This window comes from Numida meleagris, chromosome Z (assembly GCF_002078875.1).
Source record: "Numida meleagris isolate 19003 breed g44 Domestic line chromosome Z, NumMel1.0, whole genome shotgun sequence".
Classification (NCBI taxonomy): domain Eukaryota; kingdom Metazoa; phylum Chordata; class Aves; order Galliformes; family Numididae; genus Numida; species Numida meleagris.
The window spans coordinates 12,550,527-12,576,051 of record NC_034438.1 but is presented as its reverse complement, the minus strand read 5'-3'; the positions used below and the strand labels follow the sequence as shown (position 1 = coordinate 12,576,051).

General features: G+C 40.6%; 1 protein-coding gene across 3 annotated transcripts; it reads left to right on the top strand.

Annotated features, from left to right (window-relative positions):
* On the top strand, positions 508-25,310 carry DAB2 (DAB2, clathrin adaptor protein). 3 transcript variants are annotated; one of them, XM_021380891.1, is made up of 15 exons: positions 508-721; positions 12,657-12,829; positions 13,889-14,028; positions 14,788-14,886; positions 15,005-15,136; positions 17,106-17,192; positions 17,406-17,429; positions 17,693-17,740; positions 17,912-17,974; positions 18,981-19,616; positions 20,487-20,640; positions 21,174-21,689; positions 22,179-22,270; positions 23,017-23,081; positions 23,876-25,310. In XM_021380891.1, exons 2-14 carry the CDS (start codon positions 12,733-12,735, stop codon positions 23,074-23,076), a joined length of 2,148 nt encoding a protein of 715 aa, XP_021236566.1. In that variant the 5' UTR covers positions 508-721; positions 12,657-12,732; the 3' UTR covers positions 23,077-23,081; positions 23,876-25,310. The 3 variants fall into 3 exon arrangements, with proteins under 3 accessions (XP_021236566.1, XP_021236567.1, XP_021236568.1); XM_021380893.1 differs by having other exon boundaries at positions 513-721; positions 18,981-19,274; XM_021380892.1 differs by lacking the exon at positions 17,406-17,429.

Genomic DNA, 25,525 nt, shown 5'->3' with positions numbered 1-25,525 from the left:
AGAGGCTCTTTCATACAAGTTGGAAAACTTGTACTGCAGTGGGAAACAAAACATTGTAGAGGTTTTAATAAAGATGAGTGGAAAGTATAGAGGTCAGGTCTGGATGTGACCCAGAAACTGAATCATACCGTCACAGTATGGTTTCAGCTAGCTACAGATCTGGGGGACCCGGGGGGTGGAGAGGTTGGTATTTTGATTTTGGTGCTTTTGCTGGAAATAAGCGTTCAGCTTGGACTGGATTTTTAACAACACTGCCACAGCTGTGTGCAAACAGACGATCACACCGACACAGGAGAGGACCTGTGCTCTAGATGAGAGCTCCAGGTGCATCGCTGCACGAGGACTACCAGATACCTGTCTCCTCTGAACCACTCCGCATGTTTCCACGCACTCACCGCACGTCTCACCCGTGACAGTGGCTGGGCTGGAACCCGCACCCCATCTGCGGCAGGAGCCAGAGCGACGGCTCGCAAGGAGTTAATCTTGGGAGCACCGACACGTTGAGGGGGAGTAGCCAAGACCGAGGAGCAAAAACATCACAGCACATTCCTGGGTAGTCCTCAGCTGCCAGCATCTGATTAAAACCATATCTCTCGCTGTGAGTGGCTAACTAATCCGAAGGCGAGAGTGCCACTGAATATTTAACCGGGCCCTCGCTCCCCGTCAGGCTGCCAGCTGCGGTTCTCCTCGGATCATGCACGGAGCAGCACGAATCTAGCTTGTAAGCAGCTTTGCGAACGGGACTCGGCTCTTGCAAGCCTCCGGGAGGAGCTACAACCGGGGAGAGAGGAAGGGCGATTTTTTGTTTTTTTCCCTCTTTTCTTTTGCCTCTTTCCTCTTCGAGAACGTGGTAGCGAGAGCTTATAGCGAGGCTGCGGGGGCCGGTGGCCCCCTGCCGCGGGGTGGCAAAGCTGGGGGATGGTGGTGCTCCCACCGGGGCCGTCCGCATCTCCCTGCAGTGCCGGCGGCGTCGGGCCGCGCTCCGGCCGCAGCAAGGGAAAAGGCGGCGCGGGGTGGGGTGCTGAGGCCCGCGGGGGCGGCGGGGCGCGCTGCTGTCCGGGTCCCGTGGGCTGGAAGCCGCCCGCATCCTGCCCCGGGCTGCAGTAGTGCCGGCTCCCTGAGGAAACCGGAGCTGAAAGCAAAATAAACATGCATTTTTATTTCTGTTTGTCGGGGGAGGGAGGGGTGAAGACGCAAAAATTATGTGAAACTTTGTGTTTATATGCGTACATCACCGAGGTGAAAGAATCTTCAAGCAGCAGAGAGAAGGGTTTGGGTGTAGTGAAGCAGGGGTAGGCTTTCTGTTCTGTTTTTAGATTTAGCATCCTTGCTGAGTACCCATGTCTGCTGGTGAATTTCAGGATGATACTTCCATTTGTGATAAATGGATATAGTTAAGGATGTCTAGGACTAACTGAAGTGAGAACACTCTTGTCAAGAAAACTAACTTCTCAGCTGGTGAAGCTTTGAGCCCCAGTGATTGTCACATGATGATACTGAGTGCTGTTCCGTGGTAGTGCCTGTGATTCAGCAGTATGATCAATGCAGTTGACTTTCCTGTAGCAGAGCTTTTACTCCTCAGCTGAGTTGAGGCTGGTTACTTGAGTGCTTACTAGGGAAGCATGTAAATCCATTGTTAAGGTGGGATTCACTTCACTTTGTTTTGGTTTTTATTTGGGGGTGCGGGAGGAGGTTAAGTGTAGAAGAGGGACTGGAGAGGAATCATTTTCATCTTAATAAAGTTGCTTTGCCTTCGAAGGTGGCATTTATGCCCAGAGTATTTTGTAACTTCTGTGAAAATTCTGTCCAAAATAGACTGGGTCTGAGAGCATGTGGGCTTAAAGTTTTACTCATTCTATGCAGGTATGAGCACTGATATGCTTAGGGATTAGAACTCCTTTGTAGATAGGCAACTCAGATTAAATTAATACAAAGCTGTATATTCCAGTTGGTTGTGAAGATTTATTAGCCAGTAATAAGTTGGAAAAAAAAAAAAAAGACCTGGTATCTGATAGTGACCTGTTAGCAGTTAGAAGCTGTTATAAAGGCCTACTAACACTGTGTCAGGTGATAATAGAGGTGGGTGAGAATCTGGGTGGCTAAACAGGAGTAAATCAGAATCCAGATGAACAATTCTCAGATGAGGACTGTTTCAAGGAGTATGCCTGTTTAAAGAATCACTGCAGTCACATCCAACACAAATGGCCCTTGAGGCACAGTTAGGTTTCCAAAATGCCCTGAATGAGTTGAGGATGTGGTCAAGTCTAAAGCAGAAGCTTCTGTTAATAGAAACTCACTAGAGGTTGCATTTGGAGGAGGAAAATTGTTGTGAGTTCGAAACGAATGTCAGGGGAGACATCAAAGCAGAAGCTTCACTAGCAAACCCCATGACTGGGAGAACAGGAAAACTCAGACTAAAGTGGGTTGAATGTTAGCTGCTGTGAGTCTTAGATGAGATGGTTCCACTATGCCAAATTTAATCGGGCTTCTTGCTGTAGACAGAAGACTAGAAGAATGACAAGCTCTACTGCCCGAGTCCTGTGACTTGTGACACTCCTTCTCATCGGTTGTGCTCGTACTTCAAACAAAGCTGAGCATTGGCAGTTGTGCTCAGCACTATCAGTTGGAAGGATGGGCCAGATGCCAGAAATCTGGCATCACTTTCCTCTTGTGAAGGTAGAGATGGTTATCCATTCTAATGTGTGCCTTCTGCTGTGTTTCTGACTACATCTGTAGAACACAGCCTACTTTCTCAATGAGAGAACATGACTTGACAAAGTTCCTGCATAACTCAATTACTGGACACAATGGCCCAGTAGATACTACAGTTGTTTAACACCTTTACTTCATGAGTAGATATGGAACAAAGCACTTTGAGCATGTAAAAGATATATGCAAAAGGCACCCCTCTTAGATTTGTGGGAAAACAGCTGTGCTTAATGTCAGAATGAAGGGGAACAAACAGCTGGTATTCAGACAGGATGTTTAAAATAAAAACTATTGCTTGTGATTTTAAGTAAATTGAAGTGCATCATATGCTGTAGTTACTGAGTATTGTTGCCAGGCCCACAGATCTTTCTCCTGTTGATGCTCTTCTCTATTTATGAACTTTACACTGCTAGTACACTTGTGTGACCTACTAGGTTAACCCAGTTCTTGGGAGTGCTTATGGACTTCATACAGCAAGTCCATACAAAGCAAGCATTTCTGAAGTATGAATTTGCTAGGACAATGAAGGGATACATTCCACACCAGAAGGAGACATGTTACTCTGGAAATAGTGCTGGTAAAATAAATCCTGCTTGCTATCCACTTTCCATCAAAAGTGATGAGATACCATGAAAGTACCTTGTAATCTGCAAGGATTTTGGAGGAAAAACTTAGCTCTTGCATGAAGATTAAGGGATTAGTAGTAGAAATAAGACTCCTCCCCTGCTGTGTGAGGTGGGGAGGGAAATGCTAAGAGGCTTTTTGTGGTGTAACACAACCAAGCATAAGCCCCTGATCCCCTGCCCCAGCCTGGACTCCGTAGAAGAAATTTGCAGTTGTGTTTGAAGGCTCAAGTAGAATGAGGTGTCCAAGCAGCATAACTTCCAAAACAAACTGACTTTAGGAACCCAGTTTTGAGGCTGTATCTGGGTACAAGGGTCTCAGAGTTATAAAGAAGCTGGATAAAGTATAGTGGCAGGCCTAGTCAGTAAACAAGATGTACCAGTTCAAACAGGATTAAGCTGTTTATAAAGCTGGGCAGCTGAGTACTGAACAAAGCATCGTCTCCTGTCTAACTCTTGTTGGCCTCAGTTGATGAGGGCATAGATCATTCCAGTTTCACATTTACTGAAAGGACATGCCTTGCATGTGCTATGGAGTGCTTGAGAGTGAAGTGCCTCTGCAGAAACACCCTGCAGACCTTCACTCCCAACTATATCCATGAGTATTTTTCTTCAAAGCTTCCCAGTTTCATAGCTGGTGCATGTTGCCTTAAATCTCAAATCTTAGACACTCTGGGGCCAGTTAAGGGCAGACTGTTGGCCTTGGAGCTGAATTTCCTGCTGTTTTGTCAGTTCATATTGCATTCTTAGGCAATAAGATGAGAAGTAAAATACCTCTTGAGGATTATATCTTGAACAGAACAACTAAGTTAGGTAGCCAGGTTAACAGATCTTTAAGTTGTCACTGAGAAGGCTTCACAACAGTGTACTTGAGAATCTCACTCTTCAGAAAAGTATATGGAGCACTTAATGCTGATGCATCACATAACCACAGGTCTCCTCCTACAGGGAGTCTGTGATATACCTGTCCTATGGCTAAAATGTTTAGGAATGAGACTACAATCCAAGAAGGGACAGGATAAGTAGTGAACATACAGGTTGCAGTACTAATGCTACAGCCTGCAGGTTAACTTCTGTGCTTCCACTGAACAGGGTAATTTGTGCTTTAAACAAGGGCACAAATGTTGCATGTGTAAAAACTAATTTTCTAGTAGCTTGAACAGCAGATCTGTCTGCAAACAGCTGCTAGCCTGGCTAATAGGAGATAAACTCTAGACCAGGATGGGAGGCTTGCCCATGTTCTCCTCTGGTGGGTGGAAGACACATCTGTAATCTGATATGGAGACCCTCTTAAGGGTGGAAAGCTAAATGGGCTCTGATCAGGATTACTAGAGTCTGGATTTAGGAGAATGTTGTAAAGTTCTCTGTGGAGGGAATACAGCTGCTGCAGGAGAAGTGGTCTTCATAAAGTGCAAGCAGGATCATCAATCTTCCAATGACAGATCAAGAACATAGTTTGTGTTACTGGAATCTTGTGACCAGTGACTACTGCACTGAACTATGTAACTAAAGGCTGGCAGTAACTGGTGGCTAGATGGAAGCCACTTCAAATACTGTTGAATTTTTTCCTTTTTTTTTTAAAGGACATGTTTCTGGGTGGTCATGGATAATCAGCTGGGTGAGCACCTTCTGGATAAGCAGACCACAATTCTTGACGCTGTGGTAATGGCAATATGGTGTTAAGCTGGGTGAGCTCAAGAACATTTCAGGAAAATATACAGGAGATATTTGTGAACAGGTAGAGAACACTTACAGTTCTGTGTAGGCTATGGAGAACACATGCAATCTCTCAGTACAGCTTGCACACACCCAAACTGCAAAGAAGGATAACTCTGCCAGCACCGGACAGTTAACAGCATGCAGCTGAAATAACCTATTGATAACAGCTTCAATATGTGTCAAGTTCCTGCTCTGAGGAAGGGAGTGAAAAGCACAGTTATTGGCAAGAGTCTTTTGCTACGCTAACTAGAATGAAGATCAGAAACAGTCCTCCTAGGCATGGGATAGTTAGAAGCATAGTTATAAGTGAGGTATTTGAGTTGTTCTTTAGTTCAAACTCCAGTTGGCATCTGAATAAACACTAGCTGAGTCAATTAAGCAACCTGGAAGCAAAGCAGTTCTTAATATATGCAATGAGACCCACGTAACAGCATTGACAGAAGACTGAGGGGTAGACACTGCAGACATATGGCCTGAGTTTTCTTATCCTGTGGGTAGGCAGGTGGTGTTCTTCTGAGCATTGTTTAGGACAGCTGAACTCAGGCTCAGGAGCCACTGTCTTTAGGGGCTTCAGCGCTGGGAACCAGATATGTAGGAGCAGCCTCTGAAGTTGGAAAGCATGTTGTTTTTCTGGAAGACTGATATGAAGAAATTTCATTTGGAAACTTTGCTGTGAGGACAACAGGGGTAAGCAAGAAACCTTCTGTAAGTACATATTTCTAGAATAAGTCTATGTTATCAGCTAAATAAGTCTCTGACAAAAACAGCATATTGGGTTATCTACCAGTTGCTTTCTAAGAGAAAAATTTAGAATTAAAAAGCTGGTATTGTTTGTACTAAAACAGTTTTTTGATCTGCAAAATTTACTTGGAGGGTGGTATGCTGAACACAGATGTTGGAAAGGCTGCTACAAAGATTTGTTTTGAAATGCTACTTTATTTCCAGAATAAATTGTAAATTCAGATAGGTTGGTAGATATCTGGATGATACTTTTAGACGCTTAAGTTTCTGGCTGAAAAATAGCTCTTGTCTATCAGACTGAGTATGGCAGCGCTATTCCCTTTTTTTTGAGGTGAAGTCTTCAGCAAACCAGATAGCAAGTATTGCCCTCTACTTACTTTTGAGCAAAGTGAAATTTTCTTCCTAAGCTATTGTTAACTTTTATGATACCAAGTTCTTAACCGGGTACAGCTTGTTTAAACTTGCTGTGACTTCTCTGAGACCTATGTTCTAATATACTTGCAGTAGCTATATTGATTCCAATGATAAGCAGGGGAAAAACTCAGACTAGAAGTACGGTGGTGGCTAGGCTGAGAGGCTACTAATCGTCTCATCAGAAGTGCCATTCTTACAACCGCAGTATTACGACAAAAAGGAACAGTCCAACTGTATTACTTGAATGGAGTGATAAGTTCTAGCTACAAACTTGGTGATGTTCACTTGGCTGTAACTTCAGTGACTAAAGTGTGCAGCAAACACTTTCAGGAATTTAGTTTGAATTTCTACATTCTTGCTAAAAAAAAATAAGCAGTTCCAAGAAGGCTGATGCACTGATACAATGAGAACAGACTGTTCTGTACTTGTGATGAAGTAGCAGTTGGCAAATAGACTGAAATGGTAAGATGCCTGGGTGGTGATTCGCAGGCATGGTCCTGTACCAGCTGTGGTACATGCCAACGTCTGAAGCTGATACCACTTACTAGAGCAGTAGGATCTGTCTTCATTGCAATGGAAACTTGAGGGAGTCAGCACTGTGAAGAAGGTATACCATAAGGTATCCATTGTTGTACTTCTGACTGACCCTTCCCTCTTTCTCATTCTGAATATATATGAACAAGGCAGTTAGACCCTGAGACCTATTCTACAGTATGCTCGTTCCTAAAGGATAACTCTGTTGGCAGAGGAAGCCTTTGGCGTAGAGCTGTCTTAATACCTCTGAAAGGTATTGATACATGTTCTTCTAGGTGATAGGACAGAACAGTATTGAGGGCTTATAGCAAGTTGCTGAGAAGTGGGGGCAGCTCCCTTAAGTAAAATCCTGTTAACTTGGAAGTATTCTCTCCAGCAGATCAAGTGTGGTTAAACTGAGGCACTGACACCAGGTAAATGATCTGTTACCTACAAAATAGGCTTCTAACTACCTACAGCCTAACAGTAGAGGTTTTTTATATTTTTTTTTTTAATCTGGGAAGGTGAGACCAAGGTGTTAGCCTTGCTGTCAAGGAATTGTAGGAGAATCTATCTAATGGGGTCATTACTAATATAGACCTTACTGATTGTGGGAGTGACTGATAAAGTCACTTGTTAAGCAGGATAGGCCAACATTGAATTTGATTGTCTCTTACAAGACTAACCACAGGGGCTTCGGTTAGACTCGACAGTGTAAGAGCTTGTATTTAATCAACTTTCTAGCATGTTATGCTGTTCTTATGTTCCAGGCATGGCACGACTTGAAGGAGAACAGTTCCCAGGCAGTCTATAAACTCTTTGCTACCACTTATCTTCAAGTGGGTACTTCTTATTTATTAGTGTGAATACTGGACGTTATCTTATATATATAGGTAAGGCTAATACCTTTTCATTATGTTAGCCACTTTCTACAGTAATTGCTAACAGACTAATGTGTCTGTTTAGTAGAGGAGACATAATAATGGAATTTTCCATCTAAGATATAAAATCTTGTGTCATGTTGCAGGAGGCTTATTCGGCTTACATACACTATCAGATGTTAGAACAATGCTTGCTTTAGGAAAGAAACAAAACATTTAAAATGGTATTTGATTTTTTTTAACAAAGTCATATAAATAGCTAAATATCATGTCCATTTTCTTATTCATTAATGCATGCCTAGTGCTTCTCAGCACTATTTAGGGCACTATCATTGCAACAGAAACTAAGAGAAAATCAAGTAGTCATTTACACACTAAGAAGTTGTTAAATGAGAATGTCAGTGATACACGGCCTTACATAAATGTACTGCTACACTGCCAGAGTCCTGCCTGTTAAGGTTGCTCACTATTGGTAAAAGTATCTGGCGTTAGAGCTTTGACTCTTGCTAGCCATTGGGTTGCTGTTAGCCACTAGTCTGTCTCAGTCTGCCAAAGTTAGGTCTTGCAGCATGGTCACTCAAGTAGATAGCTTGGTTACTATCCTTCTGAAAACAGCCTTTCTGTCAAGAACTTGAAGACAAGATATTTCTCAAGCTGTGTTGTACTGATCCCTTCTAACCAGAAGAACCTGGTTGACTGTTCATAATGCAGGGGAGGGGGAAACATGCTTTAAGGAGGTATGTTTAGCACTTGAACTACTGCTGAGCTTCCGGCTACTACTTCCTTCCAACAAGCTATGTTGCACTTGGCAGTAAAAGCTACTCTTATCCTCTCCTGGCCTCTCGGATTTTAATTTGAGGTTAATATTTACATGCAATAACTCTTAAATCTGAGTCATGTAGCTGTAGTATCAAGGCACAAAGAAGGAACACAGGCTATGAGAAGGACAAAGTATTAGACTGTTCAACAGATGTTCGGTTGAGCTGTCTTAGCTCTGACTTTTGCAGTGCTCCTAACTTCTGCTCAGATGTGTTTTCATTGGTATTAAGGGAGTTAACTTTTTGTATTGGGGGGGGAAAAGAAAAACAAAGAACAAAAAACTTGTCTGTTGGGAAAAGATTATCTAGTTTTTAAATCCCATGACAGCTTATAACAATAATGAAGATTCTCAAGTCCTTATGAAACAAAACAGAACAAAATTCCCTACTATGGAGGGTAGATACCATGCTGCCACTGCTCAAGTAAAAGGAATAGCTGAACAGCATCTAGCTTTCCTTAAGAGATGCTTTCACAACAAAACTGTTTAAAATGTGGTTCAATTATTGCTAAAAACCAGGTATTTCAAGGATGTTTTGTCACTATCAACAGATCTCATTGTAGGAAATTTCTTGAAGACACAAGATATCATGCCCTTCAAGAACACAAGTTATAATCCAAGTCCTAAAACTGGTTTTTCCCGGAGTAGATATGTGAGAAACCAAGTACAGCATTTGGACCAAGAGTTTCCTGGATTGAGATAGCCCTTGGGGTATGAGCTGTTACCTGTGCATGGAGGGCCTGAAATACTCATTCCTTAAAGTGTGATCAGTCTTCACAGAATAATCCCTACAGGGAAGGAATTAGATACCAATAGAAGGAATTTTAAGAACTCTTTGAGTAAATTGAAAAAACAATATGGTGCGCATCTTCTGATGCGGATGATAATATAATAGCAGAGCAAGTAATTAAGCTGTGGTGATAATAGTCTTATCTACATGAAAATTTCAAGTAATCATTTAACAATCTGTAAACTAGGTAGTGAGGGGATGATCTTGCCCTTCACAACCCTAATAGAACTGAAGGCGTGACTGTCCCTGCATAAAAGCACTTGTATTTACATCTCTCTCATGCTGCTGGTTGGCTTTCTTTACAGAGGTAGCCTGCAGCCTGAGTAAGGGAATGGCAAGAGACTGAGCAAAAGGAAGCCTTCAAGCAAGAACAGAAAAACGATTTTAACTCCCTGCATATCTACAAGTGCATATAAACAGTATGCAGACCTCACCAGCACTTTCCACTATGATAAGGCAAATTTAAGTGTGAAAAAGACCTTGCAGTTGAATACAGCTTTGACTTTGGTCTAAAGCACAGAAACAAAATTTAGTGGTGGTTGTGATCCTTCTACCATAAACAAACTAGATTACTGCTAGCTCAATCTGTTTATTGTTTTTCCTCTTCAGTGAGATTTTTAAAATAAAGCCTGGGGGGACTTGGTGCTAGTTCTTTAACTTAATGAAGATGTCAAGTAGTTATTTAAAATGTGAACTGGTATGAAGATTGCACTTGTCTATCCTTGCATTCTTAGTTTAGTGGCTGATTTCCTTGCTCCAGAGGTGGTGTTTCACAAAGACAGTTATCTGAATGTATGATAAATAACTGTCATGTACTGTAATATCTCATCAGGTGAGATGAGCCATGCTGGACCTCAGATGAGTGAGATTTTTGTCTGCGAACTGGCCAGAAAGGTCTCACTAATCTTCTCAAATAGAATTGTTAACACAGATTGGCTGAGCACTTGCAAGTCCTCCTGTTCTTCCTGTGGAAAATTTTGTGCTTGTGTGTATTCCTGCCCATTTTTCTTCCATCCCAGGGCTTTGTGCTGTATGTCTCATGCAACTAAGTGGTCTTGTTTCAATAGGTTGGAGACAGATGGCTAATAACAGAGGCATAACTAGAGTTTAAAGATGACAACTGCCCTCATGGAGTTCTACCATTTTAGTGAGATCCTGTTTGTGCATACTTGTTCCTTCCTGGGAAATTAATTTGTTATTGCCTCTTAATCTTACTTCAGTCTTATACTTTGGCTCTGTACATGCTGGACTAAACTGATGAAGCAGGATCACTGACAGGAAGGATTTGGTGCCTTGAGGGTGCTGTTTCTTCTATCTAGTACTATTCTACCTAGTACTTCTATTGTACTATTCTAGTACAATGCTGGGCAGAAAGTCTTAAAGCTGTGACCCGTCTCCTTGACAGTATGTCTTAGCTGTTCTTCTCCAGGCTCTTTCCTTCTGTTCTCCAAATTAAAACCTACCAAGTGGGGGTGAGTAGTTGAATAATGACATGATCTTAATCATCCTTTCACCCTCCCTTTCTAAAGGACTTGATAAACCTATGGAAAGGCCATTACTAAACACTTCTTACACTGTAGTATAAAGACCATCTCCAACTGATACTCTCCTATCAGGAGTAGACGCTGGACTAGACTCAAAGTGGGATTCACTTTTTTTGGTTTGGGGTTTTTGGTTGTTTTCTGATTGGCACACCCCTTTTAGTAGTTCTGCGAACATTGTGTGAAATCCCTGTTTTACTGCAATAGTTTCCCCTTGGTCCTTCGTCAGAATGGGCATACAGTAATAACATTGCTTTCCTAAATCATGACTTGGAATATTGGCTCTTCCTATGTCATCTATTTATGCTGAGAAACACTTGAAATTTTCATAGCAGCACCTGTTAACTTGACTCAAAGATTGCCTACCTATGGCCTAGTAAGTTCCTTACAAAAAATAACAGAGCTGCCAGACATTTTTCTCAAATTAGCAGTATTATCTCAGCTGATTTACTTGAACAAGGATAAATGCAACTCAGAAACCACCTGATAAGCAGGTAGATTTAACTTTGCTTGTGTTAGCAGCTAGTTCACTAGCAGTGCCCTTCCATCTAAATGGAAATGATGGCCTTCAGGATGGATTTTTTTCTTCTAAAGAGCTAGGGATTTGTGTTCTTTCTAGGTTAAGAATCAGTTAAGCATTGACATCCATGGCTCTGCTAGTTGCAAGCTGGATGAGTCAGTTCATAGTTATCGACTTAACAAATTGAGGGAAGAGGAGAAAGGTAGGAGTGAAAACAAAATCCTTAAAGTAACTTCTAAATAACAGGTAAAGCACTAGCTAAAAGAAGGCTGGTGGTGAATAGGCTATTGAGAATTACAGACTTTTAAAGCAGAAGGTATGCAATGCTTCCAGCAGTTGTCTGGGGACATAGTACATCTCAAATGGAGTGCTGAATAAAAGGTGGCTTGGTCTGTGGCTATCTCACTAAAAACAGAGGAAATCAGTAGTAGTGGAAGGCAGCTCAGCTATGTAATTATCTATACCATGTTTTGGCTTCACTTGTCACCCTAAAACTCAACAGACTATCTGAAGTCAAAACCATACCTCAGACTCAGAGCAATTGTTGTAGCAGATATGAATGTCCATACCTTTCTGTCTGGGCATAGGTGATCTTCTAATCTTCAGAAATACAACATATGTGCCTTTATTTAGTAAGCGTTACTCTGTATGTCAGCTGTCTGGGAACAAAGCATGGTGACTGCCGTTGGTGGTGCATATTTTGCTGGTTTTTTTTGTTTGTATTATGAGTTTCCTCTCTGAGGCTAGAAAGGTATCATGGTACAGAGTTAAGAGAAACTACAGACTAGCGAGGTTTCTCTTCTAGAGTTTTTTGGGGAGGAGGGGGAAGTAGAACAGATTACTTGATTACCCTTTATGCAGGGGTGTGGTGGTGTTCTGGTTTTTTCTGTCTTCTGAAACAGTCTTGCAGCCTAAGGAATTTATTGGCTTTCACTTTTTGAGTGTTGTAATTTCAGACATTGACTATTATAGGAACCTGAATAAGATCTAATAGCTTTTTTACTGTTCAGTTGATATCTTCGTGAGTGTTAAAAACAGGTCCTAGCAAATATTTGTCATTCTTTCCTACCATACTACAGAGATGATGGTTGCAGTGAAGAATACAACAAATATCTAAGGTTCTATAAATAGCTTTAAAGTTAAGAAGCTACATGTTGACATATTATAACAGGCTGTTGCAAGTACAGCCCGTAGATGTATGTCAATATGATGTACTGGTTGGGTATTATTTGGGGTAAGGGGTCATCACCTAGTTGCCATAACTTCATGCTTTCTGCAGCCTGAGATGAAGAGATGAGATGAAACTTCTGGTCTACAGGAGTCCTGTTTCAGTATTCAGCAGAACAAAACTGGACTAACAGGTCTAATGGGCATATTTCTTCTTTAAGGTAAAATATTATGCCTGCCTGCTGATTGTTACTTGGATTTCAAACTACAGCAAGCATAGCTGACAACCATCTCATCATGTCTACTGAAGCTGAAAGTACTACTACAATCAACAGCCAGCCAGAGCACCAGGCTCCACCAAAAGCACAACCTTCAAAGAAAGAAAAAAAGAAAGGTAAGAAATATCTACCTAGTGAACACTTCAACTTTGTCTCCTTAATTTTTTGCATTTTCCTAAAATTATGATCACTTTCACTGCACAGATGAAATAACTCTGAGGTTTCAAGTTAATGGGAAGAATGAGTAAATAAGCTAGTAACATAATTCTAATCACAAGGTAGGCTTCTAGTTAAAAAGCTTTTTCTAGGTCCATTCTAAAGTGTTCTGTTCTACTTGTCAGGATTAGCAAATGAGTCATTAAAAGCTTGGTGAAATGAAAGCATTCTGAGAAGGTCTGAGAACCATCCAGGAACATGAACTCCATTTTTGCCTCCAAAGATGGAAACATGTGCCAGGTATAGATTCAGATTCTACCCCAAAGAAGCTAGAAAACACCATTCATGAGAATAATTGTCAGATGCAGGTTTTTAGACTGATTTGGTTATGTAAATGTATCATATAGAGATACATGGTCTACGTATACACACTGAGTGTGTGAAGCATACAGAAGAAAATGAAGCTGTTCTGAGAAGTAATGGGAACAGCAGGAATAGCAAATGCAGCTAAAATATCAAGAGGTTACAGGGATGTAGGTACTAGTACCTCTTAGAGGTGAAGATGCTGATACAAAATCTTTGCATGGGTACTAGCAGATTCTAAGAGACCAAGAAAAATTCTGATTAGACCACAACTGGAAGCTAACATTTGGAAGTCTTATTGAACACCCAGTACAGCCATAGAAAGTACTATTTTTGCTTAGAGCTGGTGTTTAGCTCTTGTATCTTGTTGGCTGTTACCTACAAATAAGTCTGTGATTGTTCTGAAATCCCCAGACATTAAGCATTGGACCCAAATCTTTGAATGGAACCTTTACAGATTCGTAAGATCAGCATGACCTTACAGGATCAATTATCTTACAGAGCATACAGCACTGGAAGGACTAAGGTGGTTAGTCCATTATAGCAGACAGTTTTTTAAAAGAAAAAGATGCACTGTATTAATACATATTTTAAATAATGCTTCTAAAGCCACAACACAAATATTTCTCTTTCAAAACAAACCTTTCTGTCTCCAGGGCCAGAAAAGACAGATGAATCTCTCTTGGCCAGATTCAAAGGTGATGGTGTAAGATACAAAGCTAAATTGATTGGCATTGATGATGTGCCAGAAGCAAGAGGAGACAAAATGAGTCAGGATTCAATGATGAAGTTGAAGGTAAGGTTTTGAGTTGGCATCCAAGTAATATGTTTTGCTTGGTCCTCAGAAGGTGGATCAAATGACTTTGTCACAATTTCACATACTGCTTAAGGGAAACATCTAGCATGACGCTGTTATTTATTGCTTGGTGGAAGATGCTTTTGAAGCTGTAACTCACTGCTTGAAGGATGGTAGCCTTAAACATAATCAGTTGGATGATCCATCATCAGTTTGATGGATCTCTTGTTATCAGTCATACTAGATTCCAAAGTATTAAGTTGATTACAATACTTAGGTTTTGGATGCAGAAGAGGAAGATTTTTCTTCTTTAGGGTAAGACTTAAAAGCCCAAGCTGCTATTCTGTAGCAATGGTAACGCCGAAAGATACAGATAAACCAAAGGGTAAATGTGACCCTGCAGCAATGAAGGTAAAGTCTTCCCGGGAGCAGAACCCTCACATTAGCTTCAGTCAGGCCAGTAAATCTGAGGTGACCTGGTAAGGATGCTGTTATTGCAGTAGTTCCTTGAATCAAGGTAGAATGCTTGAGAGCTCCTAAAAATTTACAAATGAAATACAGTCTAGTTCTGAAATGCTTGACTAGGCTTCAAGTGTTATGTTGCAAGAGAAAGGAGGCTTTAAATGTAACGCTGCTTAGGAATAACTAGACTAGTGCTAATACAGTCACAGCTATGGGCTCATGAGAAATGCTAAGGAAAAAGGCTAAAGCTCAGTCAAGTGGAAGACTCATCAATGCTATGATATTCATCTTCCTCAGGGAATGGCAGTGGCAGCTCGTTCCCAGGGTCAACACAAGCAGAGGATCTGGGTGAACATCTCCCTCTCTGGTATCAAGATCATAGATGAGAAAACTGGAGTAAGAAATGGCTCATTCTCTTAATTTGACTCTTAAAGCAAGTGATGAGTTGGAGTTAAATGAATCTAAACAAAATCCCTTAATGATATCTTGCAATGTGAACTTCATTTCTTTCTAGGTCATAGAGCATGAGCATCCAGTAACCAAAATCTCTTTCATTGCTCGGGATGTAACAGACAATCGTGCCTTTGGCTATATTTGTGGAGGAGAAGGCCAGCACCAGTTTTTTGCCATAAAAACAGCACAGCAGGTATTGATTATAGGCCCTTTTCCACATTCTATAAGTAATGTATTGTGTAAACACTTAATAAGAAATCCTTATCAGATGTTTTACTGATAGTGCTGATATTTTTCTACACCTCATGGTTCTAATGGATTGGTACATCTCCTGAAGAAGGATGGTAGGAAATGACTATCATCAGTGGCTTTGGTTTTATTCAGTTCTGTCTTCCAGAATAAAAGTGTTCAAGTAGCTTTGCTTATGATTACTGTTGCTTAACAGTTCATTCACCATGGAAGTCATTAGTGAGATGAACAGAGCCATTATCTTGGGCTTTCCTGTACGGTGGTATGTTGCTGTCAGTGAGAATGTTAATTCTTGAGTCAAACATCCATAGGTTTGCTCAATTTGTAGGAAAGAGAGGACAACAGAATTGCACTAGTCTAGTTTTCATTATGTGTTGTCTTTCACAGCAGTAAAAACTAACTTACGCAACTGCAGCAGTGTTTCTGGGACAAATGAATGCTCCTTCTAGAGCTGCTTCTACTGAGAGGAGTTCTACTCTTTCTGTAATGTGTTTTCACCTTGCAGAAATTTGGTGTGCAGAGTATGTCTCTGTGAAGAGACACTGTGCATAAGGAGTATTAGATACAAGCTACTTATTAAGTATCCTATTGTTCAGCTTCCTAAAACACCTGGACTTGTGGTAGATATTTATCATGATAAGCTGCTAGATGATCGTCTTTATAATAGTCACCATAATGACTTGAACAGCCAAAACTTCAAAGCTAGTTCTTTCCTCATATGCATCCCTTTCTACCCTCCTGTAGGACCTCTTATCAGCTTCAGGCACCCTACAGGTGAGGGAGAGGAGCTCCTTGTTGGAACTTTAATAAGAGCTTTTACACCACTAAGCCTGTTTTATTTCAGACTCCTGTGTTGTAATGCTTCACTGGAATTGGAGATTAAGCACAGATGCATTCTGTGTGATCTAGTGGAGTCTGTTCTCTGAGCTTTACAGCATGGGGTTCTGCTTGCCTGTCTATAATCTTAGCCAAGCCAGACAGCTCTTTATTTAGCTGCTAGTTGCTTTTAAACACAAACATATCTGAATAGTAAGCAGAAGTTCAGCAGTTCCAGACTACTCCTGTAGCTGTACTCTTTGTCAAAGTGACAACTTGAAATGGTTCTTCCTGCAATTGCATATCTAAAACACTTGATTAGGAGAGAAGAATGCTCACATGTGAACAGAGAGACCAGTTCAGCAGATTTTCTGCTTAAACCAAAGGTAGTGTCTGAGCAGAAGGACTTGTCCTGCTTTACACTGACTCAGCTGCAATATGTCTCAAACGAAAGTTTTTAATCAATATAGCTTAACCTGCTACCATTTCAACAACCAATCCAAATATTCTTGTTAATGCTCTGTTTGGAGCCACCCATTCTTGTTCACGGAATGCAATACCTTTCTAATTCACACTAAACTTCCATCCAGATGCGGATGTCACCTCTAAGTGTTATCTGGTGTCTGTTCCACACATGCACTTGATTGATCCCATTAAAATAAATATAATACTAAAGAAGCTTTCTCCAGGTTCATTGTTGGAGGTGGTAGAAAGCAGAGGGAATGTACATTGTTTTTCTTCTCATGAAGATACCAGAGCTTCAATACCCTTTACATTTCTGAGCAAATGTTTAAGACTTGCCATGTACTTATGAAATCATGATTTTTTTTCTTTTCTAGCAAAAAAAAAAAAAAAAAAGATTTAACATAGATACTGTCACTTTCCCCAGGGAGTTAACTATTCTGGGCTGATGGTATGCCATCACCCCAGCTCTTTGCGTAAGGGAGCTTATGAAGAGACCAGGCTTTAAAGTTTTGCTTTTCCTGGTATCTCAACTGTACTATTGCATCACTTAGGGAAGTTTGACTTGCAGTTTCCTGGACTTATACTGAAGCTAAAAACAAAGTAATTTGTAGTCTAAATATATTCTTTTTCAGGCTGAGCCTCTAGTTGTTGATCTTAAGGACCTCTTTCAACTAATATATAATATGAAGAAGAAGGAGGAAGAAGAAGAGAAAAAAAAGGCAAGTAAGATTATGGAAGCTGCAACAGTCTGCATAGAGTAAAGTTTGTTTCAGCTTTGGCTGGGCTTGTAGACATCTGTGAGACTTGATACTATTGGTTGGCAGTTGTGCCAGGAGTTTTATTACTAGATTTAGGAGGCAAGCTAGCTAAAGCCTCTTGCTTTGGATATTCTACCTGATGCGTAGATACTAAAAGCTTTTTTTCTTCTTTAGAGTGAAGAAGCAAATAAGACTCAGGTAAGTCACCTGAGTCATCCTCACTTGATGAAGCATTCTGTTGTGATAAAACTAGCTCTGTCCTTCTTTATACTGCTAGCATTATGGAGAAATCATGAGATGCCTAGTTACACTGGAAATGGAGACAAATGTGTCTACAGAACTAATATTATATAGTGATTTCCAATATTTTTTATATCATTTGCTCATTCAAGCATGTAAGTTCATTGCTTAAGGCAGGTTTTGATATTCTTATCACTGACTCTGTTGTCCATCTATTCCAGAATGGTAGCGAGGCACTACCTGCTGGTCAAGCCGACAAACTGAAACTGGTAGGTTAAATTTTAGAGCTTTATTCTGATGTCATTAAAGTTCATAGTGGACTAGCTCCATGTCATACAGGAAATGCAAGTTTTATAGATGTTCATTAGATATGCGTAATGCTTGGATTTTGCTTTTGCAACAACTCTGACACCAATACTTTCAATACTTTTGGCTTCAAGGGAGTTGACCAGATGGACTTGTTTGGGGATATGTCAACACCTCCTGATGTGAGCAGTCCTACAGTAAGTAGACTCCAGCTTTTACTGTCTCACTTCTATGTTTGAGAGCAAACTTTGAGTAGTAAGATGTATTTTGTTCTGGTTTTACAGAAACCACCTCTTCCTATTTATAGCAATATATTAGAAACTTAGAGCTATGATAGTAGGAACATACTAAATAGACAAGCTAATATTCTTATCCAGCAGTATTCAGTGAAGACTGTGTGACAGAGATACTCTTATGTTGTTAGCCATAGGCCTTAGAAATATGTACTAGCAGCATATGCCTCTGCCGTAAGAGCAAGATAGAAACTCAGTTAATAGCCTTTAGAGTAGAAGCTTATCTTATGGACAAGTAAATAAGTTCCAAGTGGACTTCCAGCTATTACAGATGTGAACTAGGCCCATAAAATAGGGCCTAACTTTATGGAAGTATGCATTTACCCTGTCATAACTCATTGTGACTCCAAAATTGTACTAGTTTGTTCTGGCACAAAAAGCTATTAGCAGTCATGTAATAACTGGTGTTGCAGTAGAGAGCTAGTGACTAGGTCTTATTCTTCTGCCACTTGCTTGGTGGATAGTATGTTAACTTTCTCCACCTGCAGATTGCTTTCTAATCTTACTCCAAAGCTGAGACCGCAACTTGGAATCACATTAAGGCAATGTGATTTCACAATTGTTAAAACAAGGGACTAGAACCCAGGCTGTCACTGGAGTCAAGTACACCTAGGTATAATTAGTGCTAATGACTAAAATTTCCCTTAAACTAAGGGATCTTGAAATAGGTGCTTTCAACAGTGAATTTCTGGAACTAAGTAGCTGAGATTTCTGTGATTCTATGATTTGATCATGGCTATCAGACTGATAAAAATGGTACCTTAGTGTGACTTCAATGTGACATCAAATACATATTAGTATGATGTGCTGGATACCAGATCTCTCCTTTTCTAGAAGTTTTCCTTAAGCTTGCGTACTTTGAAGTAGGTCATACAGAAAACTAACTTTACTTTTCTTTCTGAACAAATAGGAAGCTAAAGAGATTCTCTTAGTGGATCTAAACTCAGAAATTGAGACCAAACAGACTTTTACAAAAGAGGATCTCTTCTTGAATGGCATCACACCTTCTCTTCCACAACCAAAGCCACGGCCACCCTTCTTGCCAGAGAGTTCTTTCTCTACCAATCTCAACTTCTTTCCCACACCTAATCCAGACCCTTTCAGTGATGATCCTTTTGCACAGCCAGACCAATCTGCACCACCTTCATTTGATTCTCTAAAATCTGCTGATCAGAAGAAGGAAAATCTGAGTACCTTGACATCGGTGGGTAATGGTGCTTCAAATGGTGATGTTGACTACTTTGGTAAACAGTTTGACCAGATATCTAATAGAGTTGGCAAACGAGAAGCACTAACAAGCCAGTGGCCATTTGACAGTAAGCCACCCACGGCAAGAACTCCAAATGGGGTACCAGAGAGAGAACAGAATGGCTTTCTTAAAGCCCCATCAAACCTCTTTGTGGAAGATCCTTCCAAAGGAGTAACTCTGCAAAATGGAGTAAAGCTGGATTCTGAAAGCAATATCCAGCTCTTGTCACATGAATCTATAACAATTAGCCCACCACCACAAAGTAACAAGCCAGGAAGAGGAAGGAGGTCTGTCAAGGTGAACAATGTTCAAGTAATTAATGGTGATATGCATGCTCTTACTTAGAGAAGCTGGGTGAAGGAAGCTTTTCATTCTTCATACTGTGTCACTGACTAAAGAGCTTCACAGCATATGTCTTCCACCTGCCATGCTTACTCTAACCTCTCTGCAGCCATGGTAAATCCTAATACTCATGAATGCTCAATAGTAGCTATGATTACTAAACATATGTTCTTTTCCTTAATGCTGCCATACTTCTGTAAAGGTCTGGTAAGTATACTGCTATGAAATATGGATGCCAGGTACAGTGCTAGCAGCTGTTATGATAGATATGATAGATGAACATCAGCCCGTGGCTTCTTAACAGTGAGGTACCAGTACTAGTTTACAGAAGTCAATGTGGCTTCACAGTACATGCCTGCTGAGGGCAATCTCAGTGACTAGCCTGGTCATACACAGAGTGGCTCTAGGTTAACTATATTTGTCTTGTAATCATATGATGTAGAACTCGATGATCTTGGCGTAACTTCAGGGGTCATTACAGTCTGAGCAAAAGTATTTATATGTGAGGAGAAGAGGAGTCTCATTATGATAACATGAATTATGATAAACAAGAATTACTTGTTTATAAGTCTTACTCTTCTGCTGTTGACCTGGAACTACTACATATTATACACAATGCCAGGCTTATCAGTCGGCATAAACTGGTGAAGTTTGAATCACTCACACTTGGTCTCCTTTAAGATAGCAAGTACCTTTTTGAATATGACAAAGCTTCCTGCTCTGCTGTAGCTAAAATAACAGCTTGTAGCTCCAGACTAAGACTTCTTAATCATTTTAGTATATATTCTGCCATGACACTTCACAACAACTTATTTTTCTTTCTAGACTGCGTCAAATGACTTGTTTAGCTCGGACTTTTTTGCACCAACTACAGAGAGCCTTGGCTTAAACTCATCAGCACAGACAGGACCTGTGCAAACTAATCGACTGGACCTCTTCAAAACAAGTCCTACCACAGCCCCTGCATTGGCCAGCCTAGGTTAGTTCACAACAGATATTTTAGACTGGAATAAGAGCTTGAATTTAAACCCACCATGGTGGTTTTAATTATCACTGCACTTAATGTGTGGTGCTCAATCCATGTGCTGTCTGTCATAAACTATCAAATTCTGTGAATTAGGGACCTAAACTCCGTATCTTCAACTGGAACAGGGCTTTTTGCTTGAACTTTGACAACAGCTCCATATTGTTCCAGGTACACAGGATGCTAATGTGTGTGTTACAGCTTGAGAAGCTAGGGTACTACTGCTGCAGGATCTTAGTAACTACGTACACAGAAGTAGCTATCAACTTTAGTTCTGTTCTTTAAGGATTGACATGAAGTGAAGGAAAAAATGCTAACCCCTGTCTCACCAGCTCCCTTCCCCCAGTGACCTTATCTTAAAGGTAAATCAACAGATTCTTACAAATAGCACATGAAGAATGCCTTTCTGGTATCAACAGTGGAATTGGTACACTCATTCTTGACCTTCAAATCACTGAAGTGCTGTGTAACAACTGTATTCCCCACAGGTGGCTTGCCATCACCATGGAGTACAGAGATACCTGCCTTCACCCAGGCCACATCTGTCTTTCCTGGGTCTATGATGCCTAGCCAGTCTCCAGGATTTACTCAACAACTTACCTTTGGCACTCAAGCAGTGCCAAGCTGGAGCCAACCTGGATCTTTTGGTCCAACAGCATCTCAGTCCTCTGGTCTCTGGGTACAGCCAGCACAAGCTCCATCTTCTCCATGGGTACAGCCATCCAGTGCTGTAAATCCCTTCCAGAGTAGTGTGTTTGCACCTTCAACACTACCTGCTCAGACACAGTCTGTACTGCCCTCTGTGTCAACAACATGCCCACCTCAGCCACCACCTAGAACTGCACCTCAGAAGGAGCTATCCAAGAAAGAGAGTGATGCTTTTATTGCTCTGGATCCACTTGGTGATAGAGAGATGAAGGATGTCAAGGAAATGTTCAAAGACTTCCAGCTGACAAAGCCACCTGCAGTACCAGCAAGGAGAGGAGAGCAGCAAAGTCTTTCAGGTGCCTCTAGAGCTTTCAGCAATTGTTTTATTAGTAAAATACACATTCCTCAAGGTAGTACAGGTCACAATGATGTGAAGGCGATGTGAAGCAAGCTGTCCACCAAAATGACTGGTAAAGTCTTTCTTGCACTTGAATAGCTGCTCAGGTAACATGATGGCTGATCATGTCTTATCTGATAGCTACCATTATACTGATTGTTTTATTTTAAAGTTCTTAAACAGGATTGAAGGATTGCTTCCCCTAACAACATTAAATGCACCATTGTGCGTTGGCCAAACATTGACGCACCTAGTGTCTAGACCAGACTGAGGTAGACTAGGTCTGTGCAGTGTTAGAAGACCCAGCTAGCTTATATGTATTGAAGGATAGGCAGGAGAAAACATTGAGATCATGCAAAGCAATTTACATGCTTTTTTGTTGTTGTTGATAGGGTTTAGTACTTGTAAAAGCTATTTAGTGATATAGCAGTATGTCTCCTCTTCCTAGAACCACTGAAGCCTGTTCCCAGACAAAGTGCACTACCAATGGATGGCCTGTTTGAAAGTCAACCTAAACCAGACCTTTTCCATGCCACCTCTGTAAGTAATTGATGTTTTCTCTATGCCTATTACTGCACCCCACCAACAGGAATATTTGTGTTGATGTACTGGCTTTAGAGGCCATGGCAGAAAACCTCTTGAATACCTGGTCTAACAAGACACTTGTTGCAAGGAGGCTAACAAAGCATTATTCCATTTGGCTTAAGTCCATAACCAGTGCCCGAAGTTGTAAAGCCTCTCTGGAAGTACTTTATTTCTATATGGGGGGAACTTCTACAAAGGACTGTAAAGTAATGGAGGTAAAGTGGAAGACTTCTGCAGCTATGCTTACTCCTGCAGAGTAGACAGAGCAGTGCTGGCTGTGCAGATCTTTTGCTGAAATGGGAGGGTCCCACATCCATTATCCTCTTGGAGGAGGAAGTGGCCTAACCACATCACTCCATCTGGGACATGACACTTTGAGTCCCTGGTGGGAAAACCTGAATCACATCCAGAATGCTGACTTAAGACATCTAACATTTGCATAAACAGATTTCATCATGACTGCACTAGCTCAGCTCCAAATGGCTTTTTAAAGGATACTTTGCCTCAAACTAATGTGAGTACTAACACAGCTTTAGATCTTCTTTTACTTTCCTTCAAGCAAGGCAGCCAATAGCTGTTTAGCAGGTGCTCTGCAGTATTCTTTCCAGAAAAAGTCTGGAATCAAAACCAGCTGATATAACAATGCAGAGTAAAACCTGAAAAATCTTTAATGACTAATGATTTACTACTTTTCTTGGCAGGAATCTCAGAAACAACCTTCTGGCCCATTTGGTGGTCCTTCTGGCAACCCTTTTGCATAGACCAGGTAGTACTGCTCTATCGAGACAAACTACTTCATGCTCTGAAATTGTTTTCAGCCAGCTCTTTGCCAACAGTTTTCCTGAATCAACGACACTGGCTTAAACTTATGGCTCCTCTGAAGTACTGCTTGCAGTATTCTGGAAACATTCTTCTAAGGACCTCTACTTAGAGCTGTACGTGGTGTCTGCCTAAGCCTAACTAGCGTCACTTTCTTAGAAATAAAGATTCTGTTTCTCCATGGGCTTAAATCTCAAAGCCATAGTAGATGTCTATTTCCTTTCCTTGAGAAAAGTTAATGAGTGAGCCAAGTCTTTGGGGCATGTTTTCAGCAGCGTGGTAGCAGAAAGCCCAATGCAGCTCTCTGAAGTTTAATTTCTGAAGTATTATTGGATTATAACCTGGGTGAATTAAAGTGATAACAAGCTAAGAGCTATTATGAGAGCTTTTGCCATGAGAAATAAATTAATTCATTCTCTCTTATCATTGAATAAAGAGCATGAATTGTCATATGTGTGGCAGAGGAATATTTGCTAATTTAAATCATGGAATCATTAAGGTTGGAAATGACTTCTAAGATCATCTAGTCTAAATGTCAGACCATCACCACCATGCCCTCTAAACTATGTCCTGAAGTGCCACATAGACACATTTCTCGAATCTTCCCATGAAGTACTGTCTAGCTTCTAACAGAAGACAAGTATTATAATTTATTGTTTTATCTTTGCTCTTAGTGGCTTTAAGCTAGTTTAAACTATGAAACTATAACTTCAAGTCATCCTAACTTTAAACTCTTTTCAGTATACTAGGCATAACCAGGAAAGGACAAATGGAATAACTGGACCTATATCAACATCAATTTTCTACTTATTTCATTTTTGTCTGCCACTCTTGCTGCCGTTCCATGGTGTGTCATCTAAAACATGTCCAGGTGGACTGAAACACAAACACAAGAACATGCTGTGAAGATAGTAATTCAGGGCAAAGTAAATGGAAACTTAGACTCAACCTGGAGACCTAAACTCAAATTGATGGATGTTAATTTTACTTTAGGCTTTGGAGTCATCTGTGGAAGAGCTTAGCAACACTAAGTCATGTGTTTTGTAAAATACAGTCACCTCAATTTCTCTTTATTGTAGCACTTACTGTCCTGAAATATGGGAATTGAATGTACCTAGGGAAGAAATGCTGCCTTAACATAAGGGAATTGAATTAGTAGCTAGATTCCACATCTTAAACAACTAGGTCAGTTGTTGTATGTTTACACAATATCAACCAGTTGTAAAGTTATGTGGATATTACATGCTTCTAATTGGTGAATGGACATATGTCTTGGTCTCTAAGCCACAGAGATTGTATGGAACTGGGGGGGGAAAACACATCCAATACTTGTTCACTTATCTAATGGTAAAAGTAGCATTCTGCCATAAACATGTAATAAAGGGACTGTAGGGTCTTCAACAGAGCTGCTGGGGTCCTGAGCAGTAGGGATCTACTGTAGAGTTAAATAAGCTGAGACACTTCTAGAAGGACATTGAGGTATTCATAGACACTAACTGTTGTACTGGTGCTAATATAGCTATTTCAGGGAGGGAAATCTGTAAAGATTACCCTTCTTTATCAAAGTGGCTTGGCAGACAAATGGAACAAGCAGATAGGTCAGACATGGTGTAGTATGACATTTTTCCAGTGCGTTAGAAAGCAAAAAGACAATCATTGCTTCGCTCTGTGCCTCGATTTCTTGTGAACAGATGTACCATCTCTGTGCCATTAATGTGAGGCATAATCTCTTAAACAGTGCCTTTTCTAAAAAAAACAAAAAACAAAAAAAACCCCACATCCTTACTAACAGACCTTTAAATCAGAGATCAGTCAGATGTTACAACTAGTTGTAACACTTTGTCAATGGGGATAGCTGATATCTGAGTGGTTTTTTTTTCTGTTAATACTAAGTATAAACTTGAAATAGTATTGTTAAATCAAATGCCTAAGCAGTTGCTGAACTGGAGATCTAAGAAAATCAATTTGAAGATGGCCTTAGTACGCAATTCAGCAGGTCATGCAATTATATAAACCTTTCTTGCACTTTCTGTAATGCAAAAAAGCTATGAATTTAAATATTTGTCTCAAACTGGAAATGTAGAAACTTCTGGATATTACACTGCTATATAAAACTGTAGTATCTCAAGTGATGTTACCTAAAGACATTAAAAACAAGCAACTCATAGCAAACAAACATCTGTGTGGCTGTTGGTTTTGTCCTTATAACTCAGTCTTTTGGACTAATTGACTCTATGATTTTTTTGGTGCTGGCTAAGAATTGTTTGTCTCACAGGTTCCTAATGTAGCTGTTTGACAGCATACTCTTAAGTCTTTCTGTAGCATCTTGTCTCAGGGCTGTTCAACATGAGTTGCTCCTCAGTAAGTTCTTAACTGACTTAGAAAAGTGAT

Excerpts from the sequence above, each read along its gene's own strand:
- DAB2 (XM_021380891.1), top strand. The coding sequence starts at position 12,733 with ATGTCTACTGAAGCTGAAAGTACTACTACAATCAACAGCCAGCCAGAG. Across the intron at positions 14,887-15,004 it reads TCATAGATGAGAAAACTGGA|GTCATAGAGCATGAGCATCC; the intron begins GTAAGAAATGGC and ends ATTTCTTTCTAG. Across the intron at positions 17,741-17,911 it reads AAGCCGACAAACTGAAACTG|GGAGTTGACCAGATGGACTT; the intron begins GTAGGTTAAATT and ends TTTGGCTTCAAG.